The sequence below is a fragment of the Cervus elaphus genome, chromosome X (assembly GCF_910594005.1).
Source record: "Cervus elaphus chromosome X, mCerEla1.1, whole genome shotgun sequence".
Taxonomy (NCBI): Eukaryota; Metazoa; Chordata; class Mammalia; order Artiodactyla; family Cervidae; genus Cervus; species Cervus elaphus.
The window spans coordinates 36,062,804-36,075,412 of record NC_057848.1 but is presented as its reverse complement, the minus strand read 5'-3'; the positions used below and the strand labels follow the sequence as shown (position 1 = coordinate 36,075,412).

General features: G+C 41.6%; 1 protein-coding gene across 3 annotated transcripts in view; it reads left to right on the top strand.

The window, feature by feature from the left end:
- The window catches only part of AMOT (angiomotin), a 63,719-nt gene that overhangs the window by 30,433 nt on the left and 20,677 nt on the right, over positions 1-12,609 (top strand). For all 3 annotated transcript variants that reach the window (XM_043895499.1, XM_043895500.1, XM_043895501.1), the window contains 2 exons: positions 902-994; positions 3,641-3,786. In XM_043895499.1, the coding sequence (XP_043751434.1) occupies positions 902-994; positions 3,641-3,786 (239 nt within the window). The remainder of the gene's footprint in view (positions 1-901; positions 995-3,640; positions 3,787-12,609) is intronic.

The window sequence follows — 12,609 nt, the reverse complement described above, 5'->3', positions numbered from 1 at the left end:
ATCAGTCAAGATGTTGAAGGGAACAACAAGGTCCTACTACAAACAACAAGGTCCTACTGTATAGCACAGAGAACTATATTCAATATCCTATGATAGAAAGGGAGGTCAGAGCCCACCAGTACCTCTAGCAGTCAATTAAAAAAAATTCCCTTTGATAAACTTCAGTGAAAAGAATATAAAAAAGAATATGTATATATATAGATATAGATATATCTCAGAATCACTATGCTGTATAGCAGAAATTAACACAACATTGTAAATCAACTATACTTCAATTTTAAAAAAGGGTGGTGAAGGGAAGGGCTAAGCTAAGGAACACATGGTGAGGCTTCTAGGTCTTGTCCAGCCCACTGGGATGGTCAGCAAATTGCAGAGCATAGACAGGCTAGGTTTTTGTGATTACAGTCGTGTCTGGTCCTAAGCTTTCTTAATCAAAGTGGGATGAACTGATGTGTAAATCAGATGGTACTCCTCTCAGGTCCCCTGGACCCAGTTGGCCTGCCCCCATAGTCTATGCTACTTGTCTTCCTTTCCTTTCCGGCTTTAAAGATTTTATAAAGATTTAAATTTAAACATTTTATAATAACTCTGGTGCTCTTTTTTTCCCAGTGAATGAAAAATATCATATATTCAGGGACAGATTCCTTGGATGGAATCTAGAAATTTGCACTTAGGTTTTGTCAGTGAGGAGTGAAAGTGTTAAAGTACTTGCCTCCTACTTTCCTGTCATGGTCTAGTGTCGTTTTGGGATCCACGTTTGCAAACCTTTGTCTGTGTCACCCCTTCTTGTGTAATAATAAGAGACAGGCTTGTTTTGCTCAAGATCAGTATTTAGAGGGCAAATAGCTTGTGCTTGGAAGTTTGTCCTCAGGGCCCTGTTGATTGTCTCCAAATTCCACAGAGCGTCTGGAGACGGCCAACAAGCAGCTTGCAGAGAAAGAATATGAGGGGTCAGAAGATACCAGAAAAACCATCTCTCAGCTCTTTGCAAAAAGTAAGTCTGAAAGCTTCAGCAGCAGGTATTCATGTACGAGTGGGAATGAGGTGTATGAAAAGGTTATGCAGTTCTATATAGCCTCCTAAAACAGCCAGGAAAGAGTGAATGTCATCTAAGGATTCTTTTTCCTGTTCAAGCATCAAGTTGGGAGATTGTGTTCTTTTCCTTCTGGCCACGAAGGCTGCTTGCCACAACACCGAGTCACATCAACATAACTCCTTCTGTATTAAAACAGAGACGCCCCTTGGAATTCCGGCTTTTTGTCACAGCTAGCTGAAAAGGACCTTGGTAAACTTGGGGTCCCTTAATATTGAAGGGACTTATCATTGAAGGCTGCATCTGCTGGTTCTGGAAGAGATGAGATTACCACGTAGGACTGAGACTAGTGCTTAGAAAACCTAACCTGTACCTGGGGCTCTCGTCAACACCCTTTTTATATCATGTGATTCCATATTGGAGGATTGCAAGGAGAACTAGAGAGAGACCACAGCTAAGGCCTCAGCTAGTGACTCTAGTGTGGAGTTGGAGGTTGTGCGGGAGGGCAGAGCTATGTCTTCCTCCTAATAGTGTTTCCTTTGTCTGGAAATACTCCTAGGACCGGGACAATGAATTAATCTTTTTCTTTATCGGGTCCCTAGTGGACTCCACCCAGCTAGACAATGCTTCATTCTTTCCAACTGCCACAGTAAAAGCAGCAGTAAAAAACTACACAGTCCATAGGGAGAGACAAGTCCGGAGGAAATAGATGATCTCCTCTGACTTCTGCAGATGCCCAAGGCTTGGTGGCCGCTACCCTCGGCCTCCACCAGTGTGGTTCTCAGCTGGAGAAGTGCTTTGTGGGGATCCGTCGGGCCGCATCTTTGCTGGGCCTCCACGTGACCCTTTCAAGTCATTCCATGCGACTTCCAGTCAGCTTTTACAAGTTTGTTTGATCTTCACTTACAATATCCCCCTCCCTTCCTGGGTTGCTCTCTTGTGCTTTGGCTTCAGAACTGGGGCTTTTTTATTTTCCCTTCCTCATTTCCCTGAGCTTCCTGTTCTTTTGTCAGTTTGCCTTAGAGGAAGGAATGTCGCATTTCTGGTGTCATCAGTGCTTAGTGTAAGTTGTTGTGAAGTTGCTTTTGTGGTGTTCCTTGGAAGCTACTTTGCTGGTGGAGATGGTGGTGGCCTCCCAGTTTAAAACAAACCAGAGAATGTATGGGTTCTTGGCCCTGGATCTGCGACTTCACACTTCTCCCTGTGTGGAGATGGTATTTCAGGTGTCCTGAGAGTTCTGCTGCTGGTTTCTCAAATGTGGTCATTTAGTAGATCAAACTTTATTAGCAGCAGCGTCTAAGACTGTCAAACGGTTCTAGAAGGAGCCTAGTAGGTAGGGAAGAGGGCATGACTTGTGTGGCTCTGTCATTTCTTTTGCCTTTGGGCATCCACAGGGTGCTACATGGTTGGAAGTGTGGCAGGAGCCAAGAAAACACTCTTGAAAAGGCCCCCTAGACAGGCCAGACCAACCTAATCCTAGGAGAAGGCAGTCTGGTACAGTACAAAGAGCTCAGAACAACCTGGCCTTAAGGGTGTGGGACATGGTACAGGTTACTCAAGCTCTCAGAGGCTCTGTTTTCTCATATGCACAAAGGAGAAGAGAATAATACAACACCTGCCATGTATGGTTGTTCTGAGGATTAAGTTAGTACAATACTTGGTATGCAATAAGTATTCAACAAATATTTATTTCTTCCCAAGGTACATCTGAATAGGTATGTAAAGTCAAGATGGGAAGGAAGGTAGGCTGCCCTATTAAAGTCTCTCCTACAGGAACTTTCCTGGCAGTCCGGTGGTTAAGACTCTAAGCTTCCAAGGCAGGGAAGCTTTGATCCCTGGTCAGGGAACTAAGAGCCCACATGCCATGCCTTGTGGTGTAGCCAAATAAAGTCTCTCCTAAAGACTTAAGTATCCATGTCTTGAGAGGAAGGGCACTCCTCCTGCACTGAGAATCAAAACTGCTCATTTGAGTTTTTATGTGAGGTCTGTCAGAGTTAAAAGTGGAGGGACCTAGAAAGGCATGGGGCATAACTACGTATGTCATGGTCATCTGTACCTACAGTGTGATCTCAGATTGAACTTAGTTTGAAAATTATGTTAGTGAATAAAGGGTGACATTGCCAGTTTTATGCATTTTTATGAAATACCATTTTTTTCTGATCAGTTTAATATCGATTTTTTTTATTGATTTAATAGACTGTCTATTGAGGAAATGATGGGGAAAATTTGTGGAGGCTCAATGGCTCATTGGCCAATACAAGACTGTTTGAAGAAATAAAATGGAGGAGACAAGCCTACCTGTTCTTCTGACATATGTGTGTCTGTATGTGTTTTTGTGTTCACCTTTGTATAATATTTTTCACAATACTTTTGACATCTGTTTTCTCATTGCTTCTGCACAAACCACCATTTTTAAGTGACTTCTAAATTGACACAGCAATTTAGTGGTAGAACCAGTGGTAAGAGTCCCGATCTCGGCATCCTGCTTCTTGTCGCTGGGTGTTAGAACACTAAAATGTCCAGGAATGGGTATGACTATCAGTTTTGCTCAGGTAAGGTTTTGAGCCAGCTCTGGAATGGCAGTATTGATATTTCATGTCCTGATAGATAAGGAGAGCCAGCGTGAGAAGGAGAAACTGGAAGCGGAGCTGGCCACTGCCCGTTCTACCAATGAGGACCAAAGGCGACACATCGAAATCCGAGACCAGGCCCTGAGCAATGCCCAGGCCAAGGTGGTAAAGCTGGAAGAAGAGGTATGTGTAGTTTCCTCAGGTGGTGTGTGAGCCTGAGGGTAGAAGAGCTAGAAACTGATGGCACTGGGTTGGGGGGAGGTCCCATTTTGGCAAACTGGCAGCTGCATCATCCCCTGACAGGAAGGTGCCATCTGCTACTTCTAGTTATAACTGTACTGGTGTGACTGGACTTGAATTTTTTGTCTCTTCTCTTCAAATTCCTTCCTTTTGCTCCAGAATTGAAAGTTACCAAGGTCAAGGAGTGATTTTCATTTGCTCATTTATATAATAAGCCAACTACCCTCCCTCTCCAAATTCTATGTATTGATAGCTAACCTTGCCTTAAATTAAGCTAATGACAGATTTTGTGTATATATCTGTATCTATAGGTGTAGATAGATAGATATACATATATATCTATATCTATATGTGTGTATATATATGTTTACATATTTGTATTTTGTGTATATATACACACATATACACATATCTCACTGATTGTCTATTCTGAAATTGGAATTAGTAGGAAAAAAATAGCCTCCGTTATAAGAAGTTTGAATCTTTACAAACTTGAGATTAAAAAAGAAAGTGTTCAGTTACAAAGCCTTACGCATTCTGGCTATTATAGGTGAGGTGCCTCTCCTACTTTCATTCATTGCCTGCTTCCTCTCCCTCAGTAAGAATGTTCTAGTTCTTAAAGATCTTCTGACTTACAAATACCCTTTGAATTCTTTTGTGGGTGTTAACATGCTTGTTGGAGCTGCATTGTGGGCTCATACTTTTCTAATAGATGGTGCCATCTAACCTATGATGTCCTTTAACCTGAATTGTTTAATCATTAAACTTCAGGTTGCATCAAGTCAGGCTAACGTTCTGCTTCATCAGTTGTCTAGATCAGAAATACTGCCAAGTTTCTTTATTGAAAATGAAGGATACTTGTACATGCCCGGTGTCCAGGTCTTAGGAGCTTAGCACTCCCTCTAGCTAGCCCTTCACCACACCTCATATATTCCCTTCCTTTCCCTTTTTGCAAGGAGATCACAGAATAAATTACAGGACAGGGTTAAGACTGTGTTCTGTTAGAGAAGGGAAAACTGAGAGACCCACTGAGAAGTAGCTTGCTGGTAGTCACATGGCAACTCTTGACAGAGCCAGGAATAAAACTGGGATCTCATGACTCTTCATTCCCTAGACCCTGCTGCCTGTCTCCCCATCTGAATCATCCCTTGGTTCCACTCCCAAAAAGAAAATGTGGGCGCTTGTTCAGATTTAGTAAACCTCTGCATCTTTTAATTTAAAAAAAAATATTTGGTTTACTCATTGGGCCACTCTTTTTCAACAGACTATGGGAAGCTTGTCCAGACTGCTTTGAGACTGGGGTATATATACAGCCCACTGCTTCTCCAGAAAGGATGCCCATCCAGTTAGAGATAAACTGGGGATAAAGACTCTGCAGCCATCTTGGTTTGCAGTGTCTGAGGGCTCAGTGGCTGTTAATCATGGAAATAACATACATGTATGGAGACAATGTTACTCTGTAGTTCTCACTAGGCAGCCCTCACTGAAACAGTTGCCTGAAATATATTTCTGGCTTCAGACTTCTGAGGCTTTTCTGGGCATTTGTTCCAGAGATTTTTTGTCATTTTCCAGGGCCCCGCTCCAAAACATGTAGATTTACAATTTAAAGAAGCAGCTCTGAATATTGGGCTAGAATTGAATGATGGCATCTAGTGGTCAGAGATATCTCACATGAGCTCATCAATTATAGTTAAGTTTTTAGTCTTCATCCAACTGGTTGTCTCACAGAGTCTAGTTATTGGGAAATTCTGAGTTGCTGTGGCTAAAGGAGGCAGGACATGTGACAGTGAGCGTAACCTGGGAGCCTTGTACCTGGAGGAATTGCAGAGGTAGAGGCCATGTAATGTCTTCCAGAATCTCAGGCTAGATCACCTCTAGCACATGTCAGGGCTTAAAACCACATCTCAGGGAAAAAATCCATGGATTCCTGTTTACCTTTTCATTTAAGTAGCCCATAAGGGCTAAGTTTGCTCCTGGGTGATGTTTGACGTATCTCCTCCACTGTATTCAAAGGAAAACATTCCTTTTCCTTATCTTCAAAGACAGGAATTGATAACTGAAGTTTTGCTTGTTTTTGCTGTGACTCAGCCCCCACGAGGTCTCATTTTTCCTGGGGTAAAAATTTTAAGTAGAACATTAGGGAGGTATTTAAGATGTAAGTAGCCTTGAAACTAAGGATTAACTAAGGATTAACTTGGAACTAGTAAGGATTCTTCATTGTGATTTCTTCACAAAAATGGTGGACATTTCTAAATGAAGTATTCCCAAGCAGAAAATATATATCTATCTGTTGGAGGTGGCTGAAGTCAGGTCATGTTGGAAGGCAGAGGGATATGGCAGATGCCTATCTATGGCTCATAGAAACAGATAATTTAGTCATGGCTTACAAATGGCACCATGAATTTTCCTTAGAAGTTCTTCCAGAGAAAACCTCTCTGGTCTACTTTAATGAGAATTAGGGAAATTTTCCCAAATTAAGCTTTTTTTTTCCCCCCTAGGGAATATTTTCTTAGCCTACTAAGTGCAAGGTCACTCAAGTTTACCTATTTAGCATTGCATCAAGATGGTCAGGTTGACACATATTATATATTGAATCATAACGCTGTATACCTGAAATGCATGTAATGTTACAAATCAATTATATCTCAGTGATATCACCTGCTTTACAGATGCAAAAATTGAAGTGTAGATAAGTGAAGTGACAGGAAGCCCTGTGAGCCTACTGACAGGCAGCTCAGTGGTAAAGACCCTGCCTGCCAGTGCAGGAGACATGGGTTTGATCCATGATCCAGGAAGATCCCCTGGAGAAGGAAATGGTAACCCACTCCAGTATTCTTGCCTGGAGAACCCCATGGAGAGAGGAGCCTGGCGGGGTCGCCAAGAAACGGACATGACTTATCACCTCAGCAACAACAAATAAAAATAAAGATGGTTAGGGAACGATGATGACTACTTTGATGGTCTGAAGACCCTTGCATCTATTTACATCTTTCTCTTTTACAACATCCTCATCTAGGTATTTCCCTTGAAATCCATTCCATCTTTCTAATCCTATTAAGTCTCTTGCCCACGACACTCAGCGTTCACTGTGCTCTAAGCTTTATACAGAAAGGGTGCTTTGGCCTTACAGAGAACTTTCTCCTGCAATCACAACCTCCTTCCTCTTCCAAGTTCAGCACAGATTTTCTCACGAACCCTGCTCTGCTGACATCGAGGGATATGGTATCTTGCTAGGAAGGGGACATCATTCTAAAGAGCAGACCTATGTTTTAGTGGTTGACTATAATCCTGCTTGCTTACGCAACATGCAGCTGGCAGAGGTAAATGGGGTCTTTCCATCCCTGTCCTTATCTTTCAGGACACATAGGTCCTATTGAAGTGGAGCCTTATTAAGCTCCAAGTCAAAATAACTCTGTGTCCTACAGCAGCCATGGTATTCTCGCATTCAAAGAGACTTCCCTCTGCCCCCCACTAATTTGACCTCGCTGGAGAGTTTCGACAGATGCCTGGCATATCCACTCACAAGGCTCAAGGCAGCCCAGGCTTCTGGCTGGCTGCTGTCTTATGATGATCCAGAGTGGAGCCACTGCTTGGGTAATTGTTTCAGGGATGGTGGGAAAAAGGCCCTGGCAAGATGAAAGAGGGAAGATGCTGCGGGTGGGCTGCTTACTGAGCAGAATGCACAGGAAGGGATAGAGTGGAATGTGGGAGGGCTGGCAGAAAGAGCCAGGGAGACTTGTTCTTTGGCTTTAGGCTAGATTGACAGCCACAGAGATTCAGGGGCAAAAAGGGCCCAAGTGTTAACCTTTTCTCAGCTGCAATGTCTGGTACAGATATTTAGACAGTGCAGTGAAAACCCTTAGCGGTGGTGTGTTTTCCAGAGTCCTTTTGCCACTCCTCTCAGTTCTCCAAAACTAAATCCATATTGTTTCATTTCATTTCCACCACCATTCTTCATGGCTCATATTTTCTCATTTCTCGATTCCCTGCCACTTACTTGACTTGTCTTTGGCTTTAGAGAGACATAATTTTCTCTTATCACACATATCCACAGGGCACCTTAATAGTCTTCTTCTTGCCCAATATTAGAGGAAGATGTCCTAGGGTTAGACATTTACATGTCTCATCCAAAATAATCCTCAAACAATAGGATTTTGCTGTGATAGGTAAAATTCATACAGTGGTTATAAGGGATTATAAGTCTGAGGGTATGAATTATGTGTGCATTGAAAGTATAGATAGGAATTCAGATAAAATATGTATATAGCAAGAAATCTTCTTGAGTGCTCTGCTGATGAATTGTTGACTCATTTGAAGGGTGTTTCATTTAAAAAGGACTTTTTTCCATATTTACGGGCAACATATTTTCTTTAAAGTAGGTATAGCTCCACTCAATATGAGAAATTATGTCCCCACTCCCCACATAGGTCAAGTTACTTCTCATAGTTTGATATTCTGTTTTTCTCCTGATTTTGGCATTTGAAATTCCCAAACTAAAAGCCTTGTGTATTTTTCTTTAGTCTCCTTAACAGAATGAACTCCATTCCCTTGGTAGCAAGTTTCTAGACGTGGTTTTATTTTTTACTCTGCAGTTCTTTTAATATCTACCAGTGGACCACAGCTTCTTGGCAGTGGACACAGGCAACTTGCTAATACCAGGGTAATGTTACCAAATTGCTTCAGAGGAAACTCTTACTTGGAGCCATGTGCTCCTGGGTAAGACTAAATCAGATCAAATGGAAATCACTGGAGGCTCATGGAGCACCATGCAACATATAACTTAGTTGTATGAAGGAGAGGAGCAAAGAAAGTACATTCCAGTTGTGACATTTGTGATACTGAGTGTTTGGAGTTCTGGGAGATAGAAGGGAAGATGAAAATCAGACATAATAAAGGATGACCTCTGTGACACTGGACTTAGTGCTGTATTATTAGTCTGAATGTTCTCTAGTCATTGGGTGTGTGTATATGTTGGTGTTCATCTAGCTCATAATAATCTACCCCCTCTACCTATCCATATTATATATTTTTTATTATTTATTAAGACTTTACTTTTTTTAGGGCAGTTTTATGTTCATAGCAAAATTGAAGGACAGGTAAAGAGATTTCATCATATACTCACTGGTCACACACAGGCACAGCCGGTGGCCACCCCCCCCCACCCTCCCCCCCCCCCCCGCCATTATCAACATTTCCCACCAGAGTGGTACATTTGTCACAACTGATGAATCTACATTGACACATCATAATCACCCAAAGTCCATAGTTTACATTAGGGTTCACTCTTGGTAGTGTATATTCTGTGGGTTTGGTAAACATATGTAATTACACATATCCATCATTATGGTATCATATAGAATATTTTCACTGCCTTAAAAATCCCGTGTTCTGCCTGTTCACCCCCACCCCCATGTATTTTTTTAACCCTTTGAAAATATTTCCAAATACTTAATATATCCCCACCATGAACCTTGAAAATTTCCATAGATTAGGAAATTAAAGTGCGGACAGATTATATAGTTGGTAATACATCTAAAAGAAAACCTAGATCTCTTAACTCCAAAATATCCCATGTTATGCCTTGTCTACCAGTGAATAAATGGAGAAGGCTGATGATGAAATCACTTTCTTACAAATGACTGAGACAAATGGGTAGCTTTCAGGGCCCTAGAAGTAATTTTGTAATTAGCCATCCTTGAAAAAATAAATTTGAAAGACATCTGCAGTTGTTGGAAGGAGGGAAGAGATGCCATCACGTGGTATTCATTTGCAGGGATCAGATTTTCCTGAGTCAGAACGGGGTTAAGAGATCTGCCAAATGCTTGGGAATGGGTTCAAATTATTGTAGAAGTGCGATGAAAAAACATGATTGATTGAGCTTAAGAGTATTTGCCCTATTCTTCAATAGGTTGCCTTCCTGCAATTCTTACCCCAATTATATGATTCTCCTCTAAAAACTTAACTCTTAATAGAAATGATTTGAAGCCCTTATCTTGACTTACCAAGCAAACACATTTATAAATGTGTTTATTGTTTTTATATCTTAGCATTATAGCTAAGCTATGCTATGTTCATTTTTGTTCCTGTATTTGACAGTTATTTAATATTAACTGGTCACCAAGAGTATAGTGAAAAATGAACTAGAATTAGAACCTAAGAGAGATATGAAGGAAATCTCCAGTAGTGCTGAAGTGGAGAGCAAGGTTTCTCAACTTCAGCATTATTGACATTTGGGGCCAGATCATTCTTTGGTGATTGTGATGGAGGAGGCTATCCTGTGCACTGTGGGGTGTTGAACAGTATCCCTGGATTCCACTCACAAATTGCCAGTAGCAACCTACCTCCAGATCTAACAATCAAAAATGTCTCCACACTTAATGTTCCCTGGGGACAAAATCATCCCCAGTTAAGAATCATTAGTATAGAGGTAAAAGAGTAAACTACCATAGATTGGACCTTTGAGGTACAGCAGGAGGTGACAAATTAGAAGAGAAGGTGGGTCTAAAAGATCAAGGCAGAAAGTAAGAATGATTTAAGGAACCACATGAGGAGATCATAGGATTAGGGAAAGAAAGGGAAGGGGGGGACTTTGACAGGTTTTTGAAAACTTGATTGAATGCAATGAGTTCCCCCATTCACTGAATATCCAGAGGGAATTTGGTTTATGGTTTAAATGATGGATTTACCTGGCTTCTTCTAGGGGTCTATGGGCACTCGTCTCTAGACCTGAGCCGCTTCCTTGGCTTTAGAAACTTTTCACATGAACTTTCACTTCCTCGAACACTGAAGACATAGGAAAATAAGTCATCTAGGATCCTGTGGAGCGTACACACCTTATATGTTCTGTCTCTTACATGTATTATATACATATAATATTTTGTTTTTACTCCAAGAATATGCCTATACAGAATTCTAGGATACCATTTTGTCTAGTCCTCTTAGTTACCAGTCAGTAATGAAGGTGAAAAAGGGAAGCTTAGATTCATAAAAGGTTTGTGAGTTGAAAGAGTTTGAGAGATCATTCATCTATCCTAGTGTTGCTTTTCTTTTTTTTTTTAACTTGTTAAAACCTAGTGGGCAAGGTGTTCCTAAGGGAGAGAATTCCATATCCAAAGGCAGTGAGGGCTGAAGTACCAGGGGCTCCTCAGGAACTTGAAGTTATTATATTTAACCATGTTAAAGTGTCAAGTGTGAATAGATGATGAAGTGACATAAGATGAGAAGCCCATTCTTTAGGGCAAACAAAGCACAAGAATAAATATATACAGTGGACCTTTGCACAACACTGATTTGAACTGTGTAGATCCATTTATATGCAGACTTTTTCAGTAGTAAATACTGTAGTAGTATATGATCCTCCAGTTGGTTGAATCCATGGATATGGAATTTTGGGTATAGGGGAACCATATATATGGAAGGCTGACTATAAAGTTATACATAGATTTTTGACTGCAGGGAGGGTCAGCACCCCTAACCCCTGTGCTATTCAGGGGTCAACTGGATATTATATATATCTTCAAAGATGTAACAGTGTCTCTTTTGAAATGAAGTTTTATATAGAACTGTCATTATGAAACACATAAAAGAGGGGACTTCCCTGGTGGTCCAGTGGTTTACAATCCACCTGCCTATGCAGGGGACACGGGTTGGACCCCTGGTCCAGGAAGATCCCACATCCCGCTGAACAACTGAGCCCATGCTCCACAACTACTGAAGCCCATGCTCTAGAGTCTGTGAGCTACAACTACTGAGCCCATGCCCTGCAATGACTAAAGCCCTTTCGCCCTAGAGTTCGAACATTGCAACTACTGAGCCCTCATGCTACAACTACTGAAGCCTGCGTGCCTAGAGACTGTACTCCACAACAAGAGAAGCCACCACAATGAAAAACCCATGCAACACAACTAGCGAGTAGCCCCCCCCTCCCCCGCCTTGCCACAACTAGAGAAAGCCCATGCCTAGCAACAAAAACCCAGGAGAGCCAAAAATAAATAAAAGAGGAGTCACTTGCTACAACTCACTAATCGCAGGTGGCTTCTAAAGCACTCCTTAGAATGCTAGGACTCTGGAACAGTTTGAAAATCACTCTGGGGGCAGGTACCTTATCTGTAAAGGACCAGAAAGTATACATTTTCAGTTTTGTGGACCATATAGTTTCTTTTGCAATTGCAGCTGCTCGACTGTGCCATTACAGCAGGAAGACAGCCCTAGCCAATATGTAAATGAGTGAGCATGGCTGAATTTGGCCCACTGCTGACCATTTTGGTTTGCTGGACCCCAAAACCTCTGGAGAAATATCAATAACCTCAGATATGCAGATGACACCACTCTTATGGCAGAAAGTGAAGAAGAGCTAAAGAGCCTCTTGATGAAAGTGAAAGAGGAGGGTGAAAAAGTAGGCTTAAAGCTCAACATTCAGAAAACTAAGATCATGGCATCAGGTCCAATCACTTCATGGCAAATAGATGGGGAAACAGTGGAAACAGTGGCTGACTTTATTTTTGGGGGCTCCAAAATCACTGCAGATGGTGACTGCAGCCATGAAATTAAAAGATGCTTACTCCTTGGAAGGAAAGTTTTGACCAACTTAGACAGCATATTAAAAAGCAGAGACATTACTTTGCCAACAAAGGTCTATCTAGTCAAGGCTATGGTTTTTCCAGTAGTCATATATGGATGTGAGAGTTGGACTATAAAGAAAGCTGAGCACCAAAGAATTGAGGCTTTTGAAGTGTGGTGTTGGAAAAGACTCTTGAGAGTCCCTTG